At 44.4% G+C, this 24,892-nt stretch overlaps 1 protein-coding gene across 21 annotated transcripts in view; it reads left to right on the plus strand.

Moving 5' to 3' along the window:
* Positions 1–24,892, plus strand: part of Dlg1 (MAGUK family member discs large 1) — a 797,939-nt gene that overhangs the window by 662,658 nt on the left and 110,389 nt on the right. For 19 of the 21 annotated variants that reach the window (XM_076787382.1, XM_076787375.1, XM_076787389.1 and 16 more), the window contains 3 exons: positions 18,426–18,701; positions 20,517–20,729; positions 24,655–24,817. In XM_076787382.1, coding sequence (XP_076643497.1) covers positions 18,426–18,701; positions 20,517–20,729; positions 24,655–24,817 — 652 coding nt within the window. The remainder of the gene's footprint in view (positions 1–18,425; positions 18,702–20,516; positions 20,730–24,654; positions 24,818–24,892) is intronic. The other 2 variants (XM_076787377.1, XM_076787385.1) reach the window with 1 other exon arrangement.

The following is a 24,892-nucleotide window of genomic DNA, read 5'->3' on the forward strand; positions in this document are numbered from 1 at the left end:
TTCATCGCCCTTGCCGTGTAATAATATTTCGTCGGCAGACGCAGTGGTTTTATGGAAATTTTGATTTTCGCCTTTACGTTGAGACACCGTTTGACCGTACAGCATCGATTATTTTAAATACTTTTTCTGTGTATTTTGCTTATCTCTGTTTGTAAGATACTAAGTATTTTATCGTCCGATAAAAAGATATTGTGTTATCACCCGAGAAAAATTGATTAAACGGGCAACAGTTATGTACGTCGCCTAACCAGAAACGATGTTCAATTGCCAGAGGTACGACGGCCGCGACAAATCCGTCGAGACACGGGTTTCATTGCAAGCGTTTAGCGAATCGACGACAACGCTAACGAATATTCCGGCGGGCGAGCTCATCGTCGCGCAATTTAACACCGCGATTAAGATGTTCGCGATGGCGCCGCGTGGCAAGAATTTCGCGTCGGGTCTCGCAATTAATTAAACCGTCGAGTATTTATCGCTGTGCCGCGAATTTCATTCTACACGGTTCCGTTATTGCGATAGCAGGGATCGCGACCCAGTTTAGCATGAGCCAATTAACCATAATCGAACCGTTAATAAAGGAGAGGAATACGCGAAAGAGAAAACGCGTCTCATAACGATTACCGGTTCTTCGATCTCATCCGATTTCGCGCCTCTCCGTTTGTTCGCTAAATAATAACGGTCGTTCTTCGCAGAAAATTTTGTACACGCGCACGGTATATCACGGCAATGTTCGTTCGTTAATTAAAATCTTTGCCGAAGGATCGCCGGGACACGGAACTTTCGGCGATATTAATGTTTGGAACAATGGAACGTTCACGGCAAATTTAACACACTATTGGCCGAAGAAACTCCGGTCGCGCTGGATTCGCCGGATTACATTCGGGTCGATTTAATATTTCTCGAACTGGCTCGTGAATCGAACGGAGTCCCGGTCCCGTTCTCGCCGAATTTCATTTTCGAGCACATCTGCTCTCGATTCCGTATCGGACGTTAAACGCCGGTGTCCTCCTTTTTCTAGATAATTAACGCGCGTACTCGTGAAGAACGAGGGGAAAACGGGACGCGGACAAATTGTAATCACGTTCCCGACTAAACCCTGTGGGAACATGGGAACGTGCAAATTAAACAATAACGGGTGTTGCGGGCAAAAAAATATGAAAGTTCTCCGGGGTACACGGGCACGCATAATTTCCCCTTCTGGAATCCTAAATGAACGCGCAACGGCGTAACATCCGCGGCGTACACACGGTTGCTCGTTCCCCGGCATTCCCTTTAGCCTGCTGTCTCCTACGTCCTTCTATTTTTCGAAATAAGGTAAAAGCAGCGCGACACGGCGGCTTCAACAATTTCGCTTCTTCTTTTGATGCCGTCAAAGCAACGCCGCGCCGCATTTCGCTTATTTTCATTTTCGCCGCGTCTGTTTCACCTAGTTGCGCCCCTCCGGCAACACCGAAACACTGTTAATGAATATTTATACCATTATCGTGGTTCCTGTGTTTTTGCCGCGAAGAAAGCGGACCCCGTCGTTTCCGGTTCCAAGTTTTTTTTTCTTTTTTTATTGCTCTACGTTGCCCACGCCACCGGTTACCCGGGAAACCTTGGAAAAACAGAGTCGGGACACGCTCAAAGCTTTCCACCGGCGAAGAATTTACAAGTTTAGGGCTTTCGTTAGCGCGAATTCTAAGCGATCGAAAGTCCCCACGGGTCACCGGCGGCCCCTCGCTTTTTACAATACCACCCACTCGCTTTATTTGCGTTCCGCTCCTTCCGGGTTCCGCGTTCCTCCACGTTCGTAATTCTCGCGGTACACTGCCCGAGATACCGTGGAATTTTTTAACCAAATCGCCAGATTGCGGATTTTATGCACTTACTTAAGGGGATAAGAATATCGAAGTATTATTTCCATTTTGTTGAAATTATTGGGCAAAGAATGACAATTTAGATTTGGGATTTCTCCCAGATAGATCCTGGGTCTATCCCTTCGTATGGAACAGTCCAATGGATAAAAATTCGCAGTCTATTTATTACAAATAAAATTTTTATTTTACCATGCTAGTTGTGTTCAAATCGTCGATTCGAAGTGTAGAGCAGAAACGAGTGAATTATTGTAGTAGGATCTTTTATGCGCCTATTTCTGAGGAGCTTATGAGGGTTAACGGATAAAACGAAGATCGCTCCGATGATTCCTCTTGCATCGGAGGTAGACGAAGTTATAGTGCGCGGATGATGGCAATTTTAGGGACAAAAGCCGCGCGATGAAAGTTCGCCGAGGTAAGTCTGAACGACGATGTCAAAGTTATTAGAAGTGAAATTATATTGGTCGATCGGGACGGTGTTCCTGCGCCTCAGTCGATCGTTCTTCTTCAAGTTGCCCCGTACCTCGTTAACGTCACGTTCTCTGGTACACAGCGGATTCAATCTCCTGCAGGGGTTCGAGGTACATCTTCACGACCGTGGAATTAATTCGGGTGCTGGTGAAATGGCCGGCCTCAAAACAATTTAAACTGGACTAACACTCATTTGCAATACCGGACGTGAATCTGAATATTAGTACCGGGCGGGGGTCGGGGGCTTCGTTAATTTTCACGGAAATTTAAATATATTCAGTGCGTACGTTTACATCGTTCCGTATTATTATGATAATAATATGCGAACGTAGAATTGTTTCCGAAAGTGTGGTTAATTGAGCTGCATCAATGGCGATGCAGAAAATTGATGTACCTTTCGAATTTACGAGTTTGAGGCGTCTTTGTGTGGGAATCGAGTCGATCTCAGTCAATTTTTAAAGATCGTTTTCATTTTTGCCTGTCGTTTGCTCTCTTTATTCATAATTCTATACTGGTAAATCTGATCGCAAGACCCGCGAGTCTTTGAAACAAGAGAACATTCCAATCTGTTTTATACGCACGCAAAGAATAGTATTGCATAACTTGGTACGGAACTCGAAAATGAGGTCACGTTGATCATGCATACTAGCTGGTTTTCATATTATTTATTCGTTCTGAATACACTTAGGAAAATTAAAGGAGATTCTTCTGCATGTAATTCGATAAACAGAGAAATAAACGCAACTTTACGATGCCTCGTGCGAAACATAAGACGCAGTATTCGTAAAGCGCAAAGTGTGTCGAATAAATAAGTGCTCGTAAGTCGCTAAGTAATTGGAAATCGCACAAGACTTCATAGGAATTTATACTATATAGAGGGTAAAATGAAATCGCTTTGTAGAAACGAGACGAAATATAAAATAACAACTGGTTCATAACCTACCTGTTACTGTAAATATTAGGGCACGTGAGCACAATGATCCTTCAAACTCATTTTTCTCGAAAACGAAGTCTTACGCGACGAAATATTCTCTTCGATTTATTTTTTTTTTTTATGTAGACTCTCACCTCCTCCACCTTGCTGCTTGTATATGTTTTCATTAAAATCGATGTTCTCACGGTTCTAAACTAGAAGACCCCGTTGAATAGTTCGTTTCCCGTATATCTAATTTTTTAATTATTTCTAGCTGCTTGTTCCGACGACGAGAATGAATCTACCGCTGAAATAGTTATGAATCGTTATTTGTCGGGAGCGAATAATGAAGAAACTACCCAAGGGAGTAGGCAGCCGTCAGTGGCAGAAGCCGCGAATGAATTCTTTGTTTTTAAAGCGTGCAGTCAGCTCCGTTGAAATTAATATTCTTTCCAGGTTCCTTGCCCCCTCCCCTCCGTCCAGCAGCGCACTGTTCTTGCACCGTTTTCAGGCTTTCACTCATTTACGTACGTCGCCGTGGCCGTCGAAAAACTTTCCATCCCTTCCCGCTTAATTTACCTCTGCTTCAGCCCCTACCGTCTCTCCGCGTTTCTTAATTGATCTATGAATAAATTAGCCCCGGATCCGCGGGACCCGGGCCTGCGCAGACTCCAACGCCGACGCCGACGCCGTCGTCGCGGCGTTGTCGTCGGCTTAATCTTTATTTATGCATCGAGCAATGGGCCGCGCCGGAAATTTCGTCTAATTTAAATTAATTAAACCCATTGCCGGCGCGAATCCTCGGACGACGGATTTTCTTCCTCGCCGTCCGCCAACGCGAAACATTTCCACGCGCTTTTTTCTGCCCGGTTAATCACCGCGTCGACTAACGCCACCGAAGAACCAATTGAAATTTCCACTCGGCCCTCGAGGTTTCTACGATCTTGCTAACCGTACCACCTATTGTACCCTCTATTGTCTAAAATATTCTTGCGTAAAATTCGTTAAAACATTCCACTGAAAAAGACAAAGTCGGTCCGATCTCGTCAACTCTTTGTAACAGAATAAAACTACCATACACTAGCTCGCATAGAATTATGCAACTTTTGTGAGAAGCATTTTTTGAGAAGCTTGGATTGTAGGAGAAAGATTTCCAGTACTAAAGTTAAGTGGTATCGCCTGTAAATCACGGATCGCTGAAGCCGGGCACGTTTAGCCGCTTTTATTTAGAGATATAACGATGGAATAATATACGAGTCGTCAACACGTCGGTAAGGATTATTTAGGGTTTAATGTAAGATTGACGAACGACTAGAAACTATCAAAATAACTAGCATTTATTGCTTTCTTAGTGAATACTTTACTTGCACCGAATGTATTTACACTTTCATACGATCTCGTGCGAATGGTTAATATTTCACAATGTTGCGATTGAATTATCGTCGTAGAACCTACAGCTTATCACGCTGGAGAATCATACTTTACAATGGGGAACGTGATCAAGAATTAATTGACTGTTAAAACCCCTCCCGCAACCGGGACCCGTGTTACACGTACCAAGGACTGACCGATGAGCACAGGATCTGGCTGACCGCCAAATCGAATCGTGATTTCGGTTCAAATTATAATTCAATTTTATTTCGATCGCTCAAACATAGTGCGATAGCTTCGCTGGCCTGCCCGTACAAAAATAAACATTGTCAAATTTTAACCCTTAACGCAACAAACGCTGTAAAAATAAAACAGATCTCAGAAATGTTCAATAATGTTGAATTATTCCTTCATATATAAATTAACCATTTTTTAATATTTTATTCTTCCTGGAGAAGCCACGCGTTTAAATGGTAATTTGCAAGAATAAAAAAGGAAACGATAGCGAAAACTCGTTCCATTAACGAAGCAGGTTGAATTTTCCTTTTTGTGGATATTTATGCAAAATAAAAATTCTCCTCAGGCGCAAGAGCTATACACAAACTTCTGTCATGCTTTCATCATTTTAGTATGTTAAAAATAACGCATAGACGTTCTTGAATTCTTTTAATCTTTTTCGCGTTTGAAACTTCTACCACCAATTTTTGTCATAAATGCGTAAAATCCGCAGTCTAGTGATTAACCTTGCGATAAACTGGGTCCTCGGCGGTGAATGTTGTTTGCAACTGATGTACAGCGGGACGTTATCAACCTCGTTTCGCTTCGCAACGTTTAACAATGTACCTTCGTTCACCGAATATGGAAATTCTTCGAATTTTTCTAGGCCGGTTCAGGAATTTTTTAATTACTCGCGCGGCGAACGGGAACACTGTACCGCCGCGTCGCGCCCGCGAAATTATTAGAATATTTCAGCATTGCGCGTCGTAAAAAAAAAAATAAAAAGAAAGAAATTGCCCGATATCCACTACGCGCAAGCGGCAAAAATATTTGCTTCGTTTCAAGTCCGCCGAACGAAAGCCGAAACCGCAAAGTAATCGCGCGAAGTGTACATATATACTTTTAATTTTTGTAACGTCGGAATATTCGCTGGGACTCGGCAGAAGAAAATTCATCGTTGATTACCTGAAACATCCGCCGGAATAACCATTAGGATATTAATGCGGCTTTGCCGCCCGGCCGTCGTTTTGTTCGCGATACGAGCGGCGAAACGAACGTACGCCGTTTGCCAAGCCGCGTGTAAACTTTTTGCAAACTTCTCTCTCTCTCTCTCTCTCTCTCTCTCTCTCTCTCCCCCGGCGTGTCCGAGACGCATCAGTCTGATTGCGATCCGACCGCGCCAAGTCGCGGATCGTAACATGATTTATTATTCGCGGAACATCGCTGATTATAAATAAGTAATCCCGGCGCCTGCGAAAAAAGAACAGGATAAACACTGCATCCGCAATCGATAATCTGCTTCTTAACTTCAGTTTTTACCTTTTTCAACGTTATATTTAATATGCGAGCGTGAACTCGTCCTATCCACGATAAACTCTAATATAATTTCAATTAATCCTACGTCTGTACATTGCAGCCTAGCTAAACAATTTGCCGGCGAGGACTATTTAAAAATATTGCAAGCTTTTTCCTCGGGAAGCTAAATCCTAAATCGAAGCCTTTGGTACTGTGAGAAAATATTTTATAAAATTAATTTTGAAATTAGAAAAAATCTTTGGAGGATATTTGAACACGGAACGTTTTTTCTTTGAAAGAGATTGGAGAATATAGACCCTAATCAATGGGCGGAGCTAACCGTAGCTCCCTCCCAAACACAGCATCGGTGAAATACGACTCGCGGGACGTTCGACGCGTTAATGCGTCTCCGTCGAAAGCCGCAACATTTCCGCGAGGATTCGCGAGTGGCAAACGAGTTCGGTGTCTCCATTACTCCGCCGCTATAAAAACGTAGACGTATCGTCTGGTCGTGGTCCGCGACGTTTTTCTTCGCGGCGGTGCTGCAATTAGCGCGCGGTGGTTCGGTGCCAGCGATAGAAGCTTTCGGATAACCGCGACGAGGGCCGAGACAGTGAAAAAGAAGCGGAACGGAACAACGAAACACGCCGGGGCATAAAGTCCATTGCCGATCCGACACCTCGTAGTTGGAGTTACTCCAATTTTGCTAATGTGCTCCCGTGTGCCTCGACGAGTAGTCCGCCGCGCGTAGGCAACCGTAGTTTCGAGTTTCGGGAACTGCGCTCGGATCGCGTTTACGACAGCCTCTCTCTCACCTTGTGAGGGATCGCGAACAGGCGAGGCGGATTCGCGGGAAAATTTCGAAAACTCTTCGGCTTTCGGAGAACCTAGGTAATAAAATCGTTGGGAAATAGCGACTCTCCTCGAGTTAATCCCGTGGAACTGAAACGGAACGCCCGGAGTTTCCTTGTTACCGGCTGCTTATCGCTATCCGGTGAAAACAGAATATTCTCCCGCCTTCGATCAGGAAAAGATGGGATTTGTTAGGAAAACTCTCTTTACTTTGGACAAGAAAATTGTGCTATTTGTACACGCGCACGTTTTTAAATCGGACAAAGAATTTATTCAACTGAATAAAAATGAAAGCTAAACCCTTTACGGACGAGAATTATTTCTGGTTTTCGATGGATCAGATGTATATATTTTCCCTGCGAAACACGACGATGTAATGAAGACTTAAATGCTGGAAAAAGTGCTGGGTTTAATGTGAAATTTAATAATCTAAAAGTTGTACGGTATTATTCGAGAGTGACAATACGAAACAATATTACATATACGCAGAAGAACTAAATGGAAGGATTAAATGCAGGAAAACGTTTCGTGTTTAACATAAAATTTAGTAATTTAAAATTAGCACGACATTATTTGAGAATGACTCTTTGTACTGCCTCAATGGCTACATTCGTCCTCAAAGGGTTGATCCAAGCGAATGTTATTTCCAAATTATTTCAATTTACTTATTAGCACTGATATCGAATGAACGCGGAGAACGAAAGTGTAGCTGATAATAGAGCTTAAATGAGACGCTAAATGATAGAGGGATATATTTCAAATGGTAGAGCGCATAATAAACGTAAATTGGGCAGCTTCGATTCGTTTCAAGGCAACTCAATAATATGTCGAGTTAAGCGATAGGGAAGTTTTGAGTGCTTCTTTCCGTGAGATCGATTTTGCGAAATTTCAATAGGTCCCTTTAAATTCCGCCTTCCGATGCTCGTGCCCGACGCCGTTGGCACGGTGCCGGACATCCGTTGCACATGTACTTACGTGCACGACCTTTCGCCAGGCCCGGCTATTAATGGACCGAAATCGTTCTACCGAAATGGGAAAATGAATTTTTCGCTGGTACCAATTCCGAGGCGACGACACGATGCCCGCCTGTGCATCGGCGACGCTAATTTCGGTGTCGCAGCGAATGTCGCGGCAACCAGCGACCTTCTCGCCAGGGAGACTAATTGCAGGCTTATGTGGGCGTCGAAGTATGCATTCTTTCTCGCACTCCCTTGCATATTTCTTCTTCGTACTTTGCCACCGCGACGCTGTCTCCCTTGTGATCTCGAGTAATTATTCTTAATTAGTCTTCAATTTCATTCCATCGTATAATTGCAAGTTTAATGCGGCAGCTATGTTAAACATAACTATTACTTTCAATTTTCATAGATTAATGACAGCAACAGTCGATTAAATGCAAATCTGGCTGCAGTGAATTTTTGTTAGTTTTTGTACGGATTATTTCACATTAAAATTTTGTCCGTGCTTTCGTAAACATCAAGCTAGTCCTTCCGAATGAGCCGAACAATCTCCAGCAGTAAAGAAGATGCTAAACTGCTAAATTCTTTGTTAGTTGGAGAATCAGTGAGTGTTTCAAAGTGCCGTTGCAGCTGCTATAGTTCGTTGTAACTCGGGTAGTCGTTTCACCCCCATTGTCTGAAGGTGTAAGTTAATTGTTTCAACACTTCGTGAACGTAGCTAAACCTTGAACCTGGTGAGTCATGATAAATCTACTTCTGTGGACGAAAGCGAGACAGTCTGCATAGTAGTCGGGTGGCATAGTCCGTGTCTAGTCTATTTATAATAGTGGGAACAGCGACACGCTTATAAAAAAAGTAAACCTGGCGTGATTGCAGAGAAATAAGTGAAGAAATCCTACAAAAATGTTATCACTTGTGTACATGTACAGTGTGTCCCGTATACTAAATGAAATTAATACATGGTGGTTAAATTCTTGATAATCGTTCTTTCCTGCTGCGTATTCAATATCAAGGACCAATTAAAGACATTACCGTTATTAAATAATATTCTAATTACGCTCGTTGTATGACGTTTAAGATGAAAATCAACTCGAGCGAATTGCAGCCAGCAGTTGAGAATGACACGTTGCAGCGGCAAGTATAGGGGCTGAGGGAATCCTCGGACTGAAAGATGCGCAACGATGATACGCTCTGCATACCCGTTTCCGGTCAGCCGCGCGACAAATGCAACGGGACACCGAACAATGCACCGTGAACACCCTCGCGTCCAGAAACGCGTTCCTTTCGTGGAAATCGAATACCAAGGTTGCGACGCGCAAGCGAGCTCGTCGCGTATGCTGAAAATACAGGAATAACGAATCCATTACGCAAACCTATCGAAGAACGTGTCGTCGTGAAACGAGAACGAGGGAAGATCATTTTTCAGAGTTTCATACATTCCAGACGCTACAACGAACGCACTTCCTTTTTCGATAAGCTTTAATCGACTGCTGGGAACAGGTTGGCGGTCGCGTCAAGGACAGAATCGATCTCTAAAGTTTATCGACCATTTGAATACTTTTATATATCCTACATACTTTAATCCTACATTACGTGTAGGATTAAAAATTGATTTTTAAATCCAAGTAATCCGACCATGTAAAGGATCTAAAATCCAACTGAAGTCTACATTCCTGTAAAAAGATCCTGAAAGTCTAAGTTGAAGGTAAACGTACGTACAACATACGAAATAAAGTGGTACGTGAGAATATTTAAAATTGATCGACCGTATCGATAGTAACAACGAAAAGTGTGCAGCGCCGTGCACGATGGTATCGCGGACGTTTCGCAGCGCATACAACGCACCCATCGAAGTCGATTATCCGAGGAACGCGATTCGTGGGGCCATAACTGCTTGAATCACTTGATCTCGAGACTCCCGCCGGGTGTCAAGTGCAGGGGCGAGACGCGATTGCGATTGCGATTGCGATTGCGACTGCGACTGCGATTGCGATTGCCTCATGGAGATGCGTGCGACAAATCGACGTTCAGCAGATGTTTAATATTGATGCAACAATCGTTGTGTCACACTGCACGTGGCCGTGTACGTTCCATTTACGCCTTGCACTCTTTCGTTCCCACCGTTCATTCAGCGTTTCCGACTGCGAACTCGAACGCGCGTACCCAACCTCCTCGATCGTTTCAATGGAACTGCTGCATCCCCTGCTTCCAATCGATATTATCGATAACATTTAATATAATAAAAACGTACAAAAATCTTTGTACGTAACTGTGCGCTTCGTTTTTAAACGAAACGAATTGAAACACATTCGTTAAGAAATATAAGAGGGATGAATAGACACCGGTGGGACATGCTTTAATTTATCCACCTGCGGAAACAATAGTATACTCTTTCCAGATTCGGTCGGTAGTATTTCACTTTGTAAACGCGCCGAAGGAGGCAAGGTTAAAGGTGAATTCATAGTTGCCGCCGTAGATTCGCGCAAGAATAGGAGAGTTTCTGGAACGTTTGACGGGGAGAACGAGGTTCGCGCCGTTTCCGTCGTGAGCACCAGGAAGCGAGTCTTTTCGTTTTAATTTCGCGAGACAAAAGGTGGCGGTATGTAAGCGCGCTCGGCTCGAGTTACCTGTCGCGTTAATTCCGCTTAACGCGACTCGGTTTCTCGCCTTTTGCACGCACCTTACGTGCGCGCTTACGTTACCCGCGTTACTTTAGGATGTAATATATATGCCCGACTTGGCCAACCCAACGACGGAGGAAGTATTAGGTTTAAAAGCGCATTCCTCGCCGCGTGACTTTATCCCCGCTGATAAATTAATACAATTCGAGACCGTCGCGACTCGAACCCATTCGTAAGATCCAGATCGTCGGTGATTAATTCTTCCAACTATATACCGAAAAAAAAGAAAAAAAAACGAAACGAACAATTATCGCTGTTCGCGCGCGATTTATCAACCCCCTCCCCGGTACTGTATCAATCGAGAATACCGTGGCGATAACGCGAATTTTCAAAGCTATTCGTCAAAGTAAACGGAGGATCCTCGTTTCGATAACGAAGGTGGAATTCATTTTCTATGGGATGATTTATTAGACGCTTTGCCAGCGGTATAATCGGAGAAACGTGATTAATTCGGTTTTCGGGGTTAGTTGCCGCAGGAAAAAAAAAGCGCAGAACTCGTGTTCGTGCTAGAGTATCGGATGAGTAATGAATCGTGAGTGGAGAATGATTTATTAAAGCGTTTCCTGAGACGAATGCGAGAAAATGATTATGTTATTAAGATATTAGGAGATTCTTCGGGCCGGGAGAGAGGAGCTTAAACGGGTCGACGGACTCCTGAGCGTGATCTCGCCCTTAATAACGCGCGCCTGCCAGTCTGCAGCCCCTTTTTAGGAGAATCTGCTATTTATGGCGACGAGGGCGAGGACCAAGCATTCCTGTCGGATACACCCGGTAATTTCATTCGTCGTTAAACCCCGTGGCTGCGTTGAATCGCTCCGCGAAATTCTCCTGGCTTGCCGAACCGAGCTCGCCTATAAACTTTTCGGTGCCGAGGCTGGGTAATTGTTGACGCACGTCCTCTCGAGAACGTTTCATTCTGCCTCCCTATCGCCGATAGTTAAAACGTTTCAAAGACAATGGCAAAAGAGAAAACAAAAATCTTTCTACCGAATTAAACACGTTGCTAATCTCTCTAGAAAAGAACCAACGAAAAAGAGATTTGTTAGGGTTAGGAGTTTGTGCCCTGATACTTCACCGTAACTTAGGATGAATGTCAGTGGCCCCTTTCACTCGAACGGTAACGGCTTCATAAATTTAGACATGTATTTTAAGACCGGCACATTTACAATGTGCTCGAAAGTCATTTCAGTTTTACAATGTTATAATACGGATGTAAAGGTTTCAAGTAAGTAGAATGTTTCACTTTGTTCTCTTCATCGAAACGATATACATGCGATAAGAAAGTATTCTCCCGGAAACACACCAGATTTTACATCCTCGACTGTTAAGATCGCACAAATTCGCGTACGCGGCGCGTATTTGTTATAAAATATTCCGACGGTACGTTAAGAAAGTGCAATGAATACACGGCAGGCTTTAAGCGGCCTTTAACCTGCTGCAAGCTGGGAAAAACTTCTGGCGCACCACCTCTGGTTGCAAAAGCAGAGATTATACGATCAAATATTCAATGCGATACCACAGATTGAAATGTACGCTGCGATCGCTCTAAGCTTCTTTGGAAACCGAGTATGTTATGCCGTGACTAAAATTAAAACTCGCGCTGCGGTGCAAACTTAGGGAAACCAGTACAGGCAACTGCAACCTTAAAAAAGACCTTAATCTATTCATTAAAAAATTATTGAACTGTACAAAAATATAACTATATATTTTCAACTTCCTGATGTCGCCAGCATTCATCCTCAAACGGTTAAATTCTCAGAATTAGTACATATTTACAATCGAACGATCTTGTCTACGTTAACATTGCTATAAATGCAAAGAATCGAATTTCGTGACTGGGAATAGAAGTATGTTATACTGTCGGTCGATGAACAAGACGTCCAAAAAGGAGAACGTGTTCGATACTGGTTTGAACATTTATTCGCGAGCGACTAAAAATAATCGACGGGAGAGCGAACGGGTAAAAATTAGCGAAGATCGAGAGAGGCGCTTGGGAGAAAGTAATTATTTTCAAGGTCGTTGCGTCCCAAAATCACGAGCGTTAGCCACGAAACCCGTTGCTATCTTTACCCGCGGTTGGTAGCCGCGTTCCGACAAAGGCCAACGAATATAGCCGTCGGTTCGAAGACGCGATGTTAATTCGAAACACGAACGGAACGGACCCGGTCTGACGGAGTTTCCCGAGCCAAGATTCCGTGATTAACCGGTGTTGGTCTTTAACGCCGCATCCACGTAACACACATGGAAACCCACACCCCCTCGGGCTCCTGAGAATCCTCCTGGCGGAATTACGAGCGGTCCTCCACCGTGCCCGAATTAATCCCGGACTTATGGAAATTCGAAACGTTCGATGCGAGCATATTATCTGCAATTAATCGACCGCGGGAGGCAACAATCAAATTTTCACCGCCAGTGGATTCTGCCACACCTCTCTCGACCGTGAAATGGCCCACTTTTCTTAAAAGCGTCGGCACATCGCGGATTTAGTCAACACCCAGAACAAAAAGATATATTTGTAAAGGCCTGTCCAGACTGACAGACGATCGTTCGCAGTCAGTCGACGCACGGTCCGCGTACTGCACACGCATCGTGCACGCGCTGTCCGCAGACATGTGCAGCGTGCGGTATGCGGACAGTCTGCGGACAATCGTCTGTCAATCTGAACGGGGCTTTAAAGAGCTCATGGAAATCGGAAATGTTTCGTGCCGGTATACTGTCTGCAATTATTACGCGCGAAATAAAAGTGGCTCTTGCTTTTTGCAACGGATGCAAAAAACTTTTGCATAAAGATTAGTCCGATTCATCGCGCAAATGGAAGTTTTATAAACCGACGCACAGTCTCTCTAGAGTCAAACTGAGAGGCACGTTAAAAAACGTTTATATTATAGCGTTAATATGTTTCATTTATAGTTAATATTAGAGCTACTCCAAGAAAATGGAAATTTAGCGTGATCGCGTTACTCCTGTTCAATTCTTAAAAGTTAAAAGTGCCAGCCTATTATTCTGTAGAGTTGAACCGACTCGCAAACTTCCAGATTTTGTCGTTAACTGAACATGCTAGCTTGAAGTACCGTCACGAGCTCCGTAGCTCATTCAGAGCGTAAAACGTTCGATTAGAGAGGTGCTGCCGCACAATCTCGCGTTTTGAAAGAATCGCGACAGCAATCTTCGATCAGGTTTTCGCCCATGGTGCTGAAACTGGCTGAGAAAAATGGCGGAGAAAAGATTCTGCAATGAACAGTCGCCGGGAGGCATAAATCTGGATGCCTGACTGGCAGCCCGTGTGACTGACCACGAACGGCTTATTTCGGTGCCGCGTATCTTCGCGGAGTACGCGTGCCGCTGGTATATTTTCACAGTCGGTTGGAAATAGTCGGCCACTGGTCTAATATTATAATAACGATGACTGCCACCGCGTGAAGGCGAGCGAGCAAGCGGAGCAGCGGGCACAGTCGAGTCGCGGGCGAAACGGCTGCCAGTTTCGAGCGTGTGACGCTCACCGGGAACGGGAACGGGAACGAGAACGCGACCGGATAACGTTACTTCTTGCCCGTCGTCGCAGGACTGTCGCAGTTCCGCGATTTCCAGTCGTCGACGAAGGCAGAATCTCGTCCGTGTCCGAGCGGAAGTCGACTTCCGGCCTTCTCGCGAGAGAACTTCCGCTCACCTGCGATCACCTGTGACCGGTTGCGGATCGTCGCGCGGCTCCAATTCCTCGGTGATGGTCACCGTCTCCCATCGTCATTGATCGTCCTGACTCAGTCTAAGTCTACAATCGATTAATTTCTACAACCACCCTCTGCGGTTCAAGGTGGCACCCTAATTCGACCGACAAAATTCATGTCTTCGTGGTCGCGTGGTCTAGAGATCCGTATGATTTAGTAGAGGAAGTGCGGCATATTCGGAATACCAGGTTGCTTCGGACAAATAGCAATCTGCTGCAAAGCATGGGAACAAATAAAAGTGTGTAACAGCATGCAGGGACTAACGAACCAGCATACTTCGCGTTCTTAGCAACGATTAGGTGCAAACTAAAAATTGTCTGCGTCGATCACGAACGACAGGGATTAGACAAAACTCTGTTTCGTCTCTTAATCATTTCTACGAGTCACAAATAATGTTACAGTGTTTGTTAATTCCTCTGATATTTTCACTATTTTGTATCTCGCTTGATAATTTTTTTCACGAGTGTGTAAAATCAGTCTAGTAATCGTGAAAAATGAAAAGTGTCTGATGCTTTGGCGTGATTAAACGACTATGCTGGATTACCTTAGTAGTTTGTCAAGTGCTTCGGTATTTCATATATGCTGCAGTCCCTGTACAGACAATGACACGATCGGACGTAAAGAACGAGTATAAGTAATATCGAAATGGGAAGGGGAAGCGGCGGAAAATAATTTGAACGGCGAAGGGAGAGCTAGTGGGGAGAAATTTGCACTATAAATTTCCGTCTTCCGGCGATCGTTAAACGTTAGGATTTTTCGTATCAGCACGCCCATCCGTTTCTTCGCGCGACGCAGCCGCACGGATTTATGCAAATGTCGGCGGCGTTTTAATCTCTGCACGGTACGCGGATTTTCCGCCGTATTACGCAACGCTCCGATACCGATTATACACTTGATAATACGTTCCCGGTTCGCGTGATAAACAATCCGCGTGATTTACGTGTCGTTTTCCCGCGGGCAGAAAAAAAACCGCCGTGGCGCGTTTTGTGGCGAATAGAATTCTTTTTATTTTCGTTCCTGTATTTACCAGCAGAAGATCGGGGATGCGTTAACGCGACAGAAATAATGACGTTGGAACGTCAATAAACGCGGTCCCGATATTCGACGGACGCGGGGCGCACGTGTGTGACCAGTGAATGTGAACGAAAGTTGAAATTATATGAGCGACTCGCGCGTCTCTGTCGGCCGGCGCCGCCATTAATGTCGTTATCGCCGTTTTAAAATGTTGTTAGCACCGTCGGAACGGCACGTACGATGACAGCCAGCATGGTGAACGGACCACATAAAATGGTAAATCGATGTTCAACATTATTCAACGCGAACCGCGCATCGATCTTTCTGTAAAGCGGCCGCACGATTTCCAGAATTGGCTCGGACGTTCCATTTGCTATCCCAGTCTCGTAATCGATGATCGTCTCGTGAAAATGCAAATTCGGAATTTTGCACTCCCCTCAAAGAGAAAATTGAATAGCATCTTGTATCCGGTGTCATGGACTTGATCGTGTTCCATAAACTGATTCTGATATTGTCTGATATTTTGCATTTTAATCTTCCTGCACATAGGTCAGAAATTGTATTTTTTCCGAATTCCATGATAATTTGAAATTCGCTTCGTCTCGCAAGCTCACGAGTTTTTCCCGCATCTTCCGCGAAGCTCCATGAAATTTTCAACGAATAACGCATGGAGCTCTCGTAACAGTAACTAACCGCACCGTTTGATTATCGTAATTCTCGTATCGGAACCGGGTTGATGAAAAGCCCGCGGCCGATAACGAGTCGGTTATAATGTGTCACTTTCCAATTACTATTTGTCATTTCTCGGCGCAGCGTCGCACACCACAGTATATCGCATTGTGGACCCCCGGCTTATTGTTAGAACAAAATCGAAATCGGTTCTTCGGGGGGCGCGAGCGTCGATTAATTAACGATTCCATTCAGAGCGATGGTGCGCGACACGACTCGACGCGACGCGGCCGCTAAGCGTCGATTAACCGACCGGTAGTTCACCGCCATAATTGCATCGTAATGTCAACGTTGCACCTAGGACGAGAGCTGTTGCCGGAGTAACAGGGTCCGCCGGCAACGACCCTTGCAGCGTTCCATCTGTCCCGAGTCCGCTCCATAGAATGGTAATTCGGGACGATTAATTCGCGATTCCGCAGGCAATATGTGCTGATGCGGCCGCGTGCATCAAATCTGTCGTAGGGCTCGTGATTGCGCGGGACGTCGCGATACCAACCGCCACGCGAAATGCGCTTCCGAATGCGAGAGCTGCATTCACACCGTGAAACGCCTCCTCCGCTTTCTACAGTAGCTCACGATTTCAAGATTTATAGATGATTTATAGAAGTTCAGGAATCGACTGTTTCAAGTATACGTCTCTGTCCTTTCCTCCGGTAGTTTTATTCTCTTTCCTTGTCTGCCGAGATAAGGCTACAACTAAGCACGTTGTACTAAGCGATAGCGGGATGGCATGGCTCATGCAAATTTAAGTGCAACAGTTTTAGTAAATTTAAGCGAGCACTACTCCTGTTACAGTCGATATTCTGGGTCGACCGCTCGATGCCACACAGCTTTGAATCATTCACCGTTTCTTCGAACCGATTGTATTCCGTGTGTCCCTGTTGCCCGCTGGAACTCGCATGTCAGTCGGACACGTGGTTTCTCGGAGTTCCACGTTTAACTCTTTACTGCCAGCGAGAAAATGATAGCCAGTTCTGCGTGCTTCTCTATTTCTGAACACGCTTTTGAGATCGCTATACACTATCCGATGTAATCGTTACACAGCAGATTCTCGTGCGAAACAAAAAGTGTCTCGTCCAGTTCGGGGAAGCAGAAATGAAATGGAAATAGATTTCTTCCTCTTGAAAAATATATACGTTTCACTACAGTGTTCCTTTACTCGAGATACGAAAGTGACCTCTAATTATACGTCTTTTCTACATTCGATAAAACTAGAAATCTGAATAACGATGTCAAGCGCGTTTAACGACGGTATGCGTGCTCTTCAACGTTATCTGCAGTAGTTCCTCTCAACCGAACAACGAACGTTTATCAGAAATCGATATAAAGTTTACAATAAAGATTACAATAACGGAGCTACGAATCACGTATGGTTCACGGACTCTTGAATCAGAATTGCTCCGATTCGCGTAAAAGCTCGAGGAAGCGTATCCGCGATAGACAAAGGATTAGTAATACTTATTGTTCGGTGTTATATAATACAGAGAATCGTATGTGTTGGCGAGTTTATCGGTGAAATTCTGGATAAGACGCGAAGTCGAATTTAATTGTTGTCCGGATCGACGGAACATTCCCTTTGTGACGGGACCACGTCCAAGCATAATCGATTGTAACATCGTTATAGGATATCACCGTTCCCGTGATAATGACCATAACCCGACGTCATCGATCCAAGCTCCGCCACGACCTAATCTACTCCTCTGCGGGTCTCAAAATCAATTAACCAGTTAACTCCTTCGCTCTGTGGGGCGCTTAGTCCCTCGTGTAATTAGGAACTGACCCGTGCCGGATTAGCGGTGTAATCCGTGCTTTCCGTTGCGCCACACATTGCATTCTTAGCACCGGCTTCCGAAATTCCTTTCGTTCCGTTCCCTCCGCGATTAAATCCGCCAAGCCGTTCATTTTATTCCGACATACGATAAAGCGATATACTCGAACCAACAGATTCGCCGTCGGCCACGATTTAGTGTTCCGAGTTTATCCTTGGGCTCATTTCAAGTTCAGCAAATCCTGTAATCTTGATTGGAGGAGTAATACCCTGACGCTCGTAAACTACTTGGCCAGGTAGATTTAGGGTTACGTATTCTCCGACAAGTGTTTGGTTTGGTCTTACCTCTCGCTCTCGTTCCATCGATGTATCGTCGAATTGTGCTCGCGCATCCGGCTGGCTCCGGAGGTTTCGTCCTTTCTGTTACACCAAATCTGAGTTCTCCGAAGTAACTTTTGTGCCAGTGGGAGGAGCACTCAGTGATTATGAATTTATAGAAAAAGTTTGCAGAATAGTTGTAGAATAGTGTCAAAGTGGATCGAGTGTTCAATGGGTAAAATGATTTCTGTTTCAGGTCAACGGAGACGATGACTGGGAGTACGAGGAGATCGTGCTCGAGAGGGGTGGGGCTGGCCTCGGGTTCAGTATCGCCGGGGGTACTGACAACCCTCATTTCGGCAATGACACCGCCATTTACATCACGAAACTTATACCTGGCGGTGCCGCATCCGCGGATGGCCGATTGCGCGTCAACGACACAATACTGCAGGTGAACGAGGTGTCGGTTGTCGACGTACCGCACGCGGCAGCCGTCGATGCACTCAAACGAGCAGGAAACACTGTCAAACTAGTAAGTCTCTTTCTTTCTTGTTTCCTCGATCGACATCGATCGATCATCAACAGGACAAAGACAGTTGCCCTACCGTATTCTCGGCATTTTCTTCCACGCTAGATGTGGTTATGCAAAATTAAAACTAATTGCCAACCAATTACACAACAAAACGTTATAGTGCTGTTCCTTCGAAAACATAAAAACTAATATAAACTGCTAAAAAATCATATTACGTGGGTAAGTAAAAATTGCTTGCGATAATTCGATCACGAACAGAGAAAAGAACTGTTGCCCTGAACGTCTTTTCAAATCGGTAAGCGACATCGCTAAAGCGAGCAACCTCCTCCCGGGAAATTAGATTAATCCACATCCCGGAAACAAACTACTACTTCGGAAACTACTGGCAACCCTAACGACTTACGACCGACGTGGCTTGAGTGATCGTCTCACTGGGATTTCCCCGACGATGTCAGAATCTAACGTTATAGTTAATGAGTCTGAGAGTTGTCGCGTTCCTGAAATCGACGTGTAGGAGCCATTCCCCCGTTCAAGTTTTAAGCCCGGCGAACGGCGGGCTCCGTGTTCCTCGACGTTTTATTTTTCGAATAGGTCGTGTTCATTGAAATTGCTCGATTCACCGAGGCGAACAAACGACGGTAGATCCGAACCGTGTTTCCAAACAATGAAACAGTCCCAGGTGGCAAAGGTACATCCCTTAGACATCCAATTATTATCCGGTAGCTCGACACAAGATAATCGCGTACGACGACAATGCTGGTTGTATATCTTGTGGAAAACCGAGATTCCCGGTTCCCTCCGAGAAATAATGCTGGTCATTCGTGTTTCTTTAGCTACCGCGATATCTCATCGCCTAAATCTTGATGCTGGAAATTAAACCTATATTTCAGTCGGTCATTGTTGTCGCTAGTTTACACGTTGGACCGGAACTGCGTAAATTTATTAGTGGCAGGCTTCGCACGCACCAGAATGTACCATATACAGTGTTATTTTCTCTGAAACCACAGCAGATATCCACAAGATCCCATATTTCAAACGAATACATCAAATTGCAATACAATCGTTGAGAAGTTGTTCAGCATCTGAAAGACAAAATGGTTGAATTTTTATCCATCCACCCAGTCGTTCTAACAATGAAAGTAAATCGGTATTTACTGTGGTTTCGGAGGGAACGGGTTACCATCGGAAGAAGTAAACAGCTCCTAATCCAGTGAAAGTGTAATTAAAGTTGTAGCGCCGTTTGAAGCATGTTTACGAGTCCAGGCTCGGGAAACTTGTACAAAAGCTTGTTCGAAAGGAACTGGTATTCGAATGAACGAATTTTGACCGGTGAAACCAGCGTGAAATGAGATCCGGATAAATTTTGGAGTGTCTCCGTAGTGTCAGCGTTGCATCCTAAAAATATTGCGTTTCAAAAGCCGAGAGATTTTTGAAACCCGTGGACGTGTTCGCGTCAGCGTTATTAACCTTTTTCGAGTGTTTTGGAAACAGGGACGAGACGAGCATAAAAATGTATGCTGCCTAGCTATTATTATCTCGTCTTGATGGCTAGCCTCGTTGCAATACTTCTGCATCGTGGTCTCTTAACTTCTTGAATTATTACTATAATAACGGAAACAATGCACATTGAAATTTCTTTAATACGAGCTTCTGGACATAATGTAATTGTACAAGTAGAAGTACCATGAACTTGAAAAGCTTATTGTCGGTGATCGAATATCGAGTCCTTGCGAAAACATTCAGGTCTGAAATTGCAAGTTTTAATTGACGCTTCAGGGAAGGTAGTTTAAAACGTGCTTTTTGCTTAATTTTCAGTACGTACGACGACGAAGGCATACCCAGCTGATCGAAATCGAACTAATCAAGGGTAACAAGGGCCTCGGTTTCAGTATCGCCGGTGGTATTGGCAATCAGCATATACCCGGTGACAATGGAATCTACGTGACGAAAATTATGGAGGGCGGCGCAGCTCAAGTGGACGGCCGCCTTGTCGTTGGAGACAAATTGGTGGCCGTCAGGAATGCTCTGGTGAGTTGTGGGACAATCGCCTTCTTTCCAATTTAATTACTTTGAAACCCCACCGCCCTATACCTGAACAATGCTACCGCCAGACTGACCTTCCCGTCGCTTCAGTTTATTTTACTCCTTCCTCCCCAATTCAATAATCGGTAAGCGTCCTAACAAATGATCCACTGTTTTATAGTAAGAATTATAGCTAGAATACTCTGGTGAGTTGTGAGATAACTACTTCCTTTTCCATCTGATTTGAAACTTTTTGATGCCTCCACGTCAAGTTACCGTCATACTAACTTTTTCAATATATTTTAACTCTTCCGCTTGAACTTAAGAATCTTGAAGTATCCTAATAAATAATAGGCTACTATTATAGTAAGAATTCCAATTAATTCTCTATCTATCCGAATCTATCCGAAAATACGTTCCGAAAATCGAACGGTGAATACGCTTGAAAAATAGTAATTTAGTTTATCCCCCTTACATTTTTCACGTGACTGATGATTCCGGAGTTCCCTCGCGGAGGGTAAGAAAGCAGCCTGCTCTTGATTAGATGATTTCTCATGCAGACAAAGTGTTCTCGCTCCGGACAAGCAAGGGAATCATTTATCATTTAGAGAAAAAGCCAGCACATGTGTGCCCGCAATTCAGGTTGAAGCCCAACCTGTTCTAGAACCCATAGGTCTCACGGATAAAACTTCCACTAGGTTTGAATAAAACAACGGTAGACGACAGTGCGCCGTTCAAAGTCCCTCGAGAGTGCAACATCAAATTTTCGAAACCGTTGAAACAGTCTCCAAATAAAACAGAAAATATTTATGAATAATAGAAGGTGTCCTTCGAGGGTCCTTCTGGCCTAGAATCATGCAAAACTTGATTTTTCTGTTTTCCAATTATTATGCCAAATGCGAAGAGAAAGCCTAAGAAATCAAAATTCGAAATTTCAAAAAGCCGTCGTTTTGTTCAATGATGAGATATTTTATTACTTCCGATTTTTACTTCAGTTTACTTAGTTTTTACTTCAGGCCAATAGAACCAATACGCCCCTATTGGGGGAACTGTAATTCCTACAATTTTAAGTACTTTGACTTGAAAAAATTATATTCCATAGTCCGAATAATAGGAAATATGTTTGCAAAAGCTCAATAGAAAATAGTGGTCTGATTTCTCCGGAAAAATTGCCAAAGAAGGCCTATCCAAAAATCGCGCTGTAGACCAGAAAGCCCCCTAGGATTCTGAAATATGAAAACACGGCCGACTCGGCCGGGAATTGTCGACGTTTTGAAACGAGTTTCGAAAAATTCTCCAGCGACCCGGAGACATACGAGCCCCGGCAGAGAGCCGACGCGAAAAATAGATCAGAGTGGCTTTTGATGGCGACGAGTAATTGATAGCTCTCTTCGTCAGCGACGGAAGCCTCGTTGCAGTGGTTGCAGGTGCGAGGCCCCGTCGTTTCGCAGCTTCCCGCGATTTTTCGCTTCGACGGCCTCCCTTTTCTTCTCCCGCGTCCTCCCTCGAGGCTCCGCTCCGAAAAAGCCACGATTAAAGCGGCCACATCGGTCCGGTTGATTTATAACTACCGCGGGCGCAATTTGAAACGCGTGAAAATCATTACAGGGCCGCCCCAACGTCGTCGTCGAACGATGACTTCAAAGCCTCCTAGCCGTTCGTTCTCGCCAGTTTTGTTTGCCACGTTTTTTCGGTTTCAATTACGATGTCATTGGAAGCATCGGCTACTGAAAATAAATTCAACCGCATTTCCCACACCTTTATAGTTTCGTTAGTTCGTCGAAAATGTCCTGAAACGCAGCTTACTTGTCTGGCCCTAATACAATACAATTGAATTTTCAAGTATAGAATTCTGAGAACAAATTGAATCACATTTCTGAAATTTTAATGGCGTCTTAATTCACTGACCGACAATGACCCTGAAACAGAGTTTACTTATTTATTGCTCTTTTAAAGAAAAGGACCGTTACGAAGAAAGAAACAAAAGAAGTACCTTCCGATATTTTGTACATAAATTTGGGAAATTTATATAATTTTATTATTAAGGCGCGACGGTTCGGTATTAAGAAACTTCAAGAAAATGGAACGGGAAAGAGAGAACGGCAAGACGATGAATAATTTATTTCCGAAAATGACTTTTTAATGAAACTGTACACGCTCGGCTGTAAAGTTTGTAGATAGGAAAAATGTAATGGACCAGGGATGAATTGTTGACACGATGCTCGTCATCGCGGCGGCATCAATCATCTTCAACTCGGATATAAATTCCAGCCGGTTTCGAGCATGTAATCGATAGCCTATTAAAAAATTGACGTACCATGTAATAAATAGGTTCGCACTCAAGATGTTTCGAAAGTATCGGAGTTGCGCATCGACGTTTTCGCGGGAACGATTTATTTAAAAGTTTTCGCGACGCTGTAGAAGGCAGATCTCGAGGGCGAGTCGATTTAACTTTCCGTGTGATCGCGTGCCTGCATATACTTGGGAACAACGGACCGGTGCAGGAAGTTCGTCAGTTGTTTATGACACCGGCCGGAAACTTCTCCGATGTTCACCTTTTTTTTCCACGTGTCAGCCATCCTCGGATAATTACCATAGACGGGGCGACGAAGTCTGGCTAGCTCCTCCTTGCATTTTCGTTTTTCCTTCCCCCGAACGAACGACCGTACAACAGGGAACCGAAAAATTAAAAACAAAGGGACCAGAGACAATCGGAACTCTGCCGGAAGCGATGTTTGCGCAACTGCAGGGATGTTTATCCTGTTTATTGCGCATACCGGATTTTTGTTTATACAATATATGTTTTTCTTTTTAGACTTACGTTGCTTCAACATCGAATGTTATTAACAGGGCTGTACGATTATTCGAATATTTTATTCGCTAATAGTTTGACAGCTTATGTTGTTTGACAGAGATTGGCTGTTCTCAAATGCTTGAATTAGAATGTCTTAGAAGTCGCGATGTGTTCTTGAGGATTCGTTAAAGAGATACGACGTTTTTTTTTGCACGGCAGCCTAATGACAGTACAGAGATATCGATCACATATACAGTAGGGATTCAGCTGTTTCATTTTCGAGTAAAAAGCGGAGAGTGCACGCGCGCACGAGATGCGTCATCCTGACGCTCGAATATATAGATGTTTACACAGTAACACGGGCGACAGACAAAGACGAAGCAGCGAACTCTTGTAATATTTGTTGTATAATCCATCCCGAAGTGTACCATAAGGAGCGGGATGGTGGGATGATCGATAGAGGAAATTGAACGGGAGAAATCAATTATCGCGGCCCGGTAAATCTCGATCGATGAGCGCGCCGCAGGACCGGTTCGCTTTTTCCACGGTCTGTGTCGCTTTTATCCGTTTTCTGCGCCTTTCCGTTGGTGAAAAATGGGAAATAGAGACCGTGGCCACGCTGAAAGGGAATACGTTAGAAAATTGAGACGAATGAACAGCGTTAATGAAGGAAGAGAAATGTTTCGCTCGAACGAAGGACCCGTGTTTCGCTTTGAAACCAGATTCGATGTGCGCTGTATAATCAGACGCGTGTTATTAACAGGTATCTTCGGGCCGTTAATGCTGTATTTTCCATCTGCAATTCGTCTTTAAAACGAAACTTTTCGACAATTCTTTAAGTGCCTGACATGGATCGTCGTCGAGTAATGCTTTCGAGTAGTTCTTCTCGGAAGTAGTATTAGTCCCGACGTTTATTAGCAAACAGCAGGAACTTATTCAAGTACCCGATAGTAGAATAAAAGCTGTGAAACGGGGTTAACTGGTCCGCTGGGTGCAGCGTCGAGAAACAAGCCGAGCCGTGGGGTCTTAACAAATCTGGAACGGTGTCCAACGACGTTAAGCTCCCTACGGTGTTTCTTTTTTTTTTTCCTCCGGCCGTACGAAATAAGGATAAAAAGAGGCTTCCTTTAATTCTAGCAGGGCGACAAGAACCTCGAAAATGTGACGCACGAGGAAGCAGTGGCAACTCTGAAGGCGACCCAGGACCGCGTGGTTCTTCTGGTGGCGAAACCGGAAACCGGAATCGTGCCCCCACCACCACCCCCGATGGCCTCGGACAATTCGCTCTCGCCGCAACCACGTAAGCTTCTATTCACATATATACGATATATACATATATTGCGTTATTCGGGTCTGACGTAGATACGTGTCCACG

Source organism: Halictus rubicundus, chromosome 4 (genome assembly GCF_050948215.1).
Source record: "Halictus rubicundus isolate RS-2024b chromosome 4, iyHalRubi1_principal, whole genome shotgun sequence".
Taxonomy (NCBI): domain Eukaryota; kingdom Metazoa; phylum Arthropoda; class Insecta; order Hymenoptera; family Halictidae; genus Halictus; species Halictus rubicundus.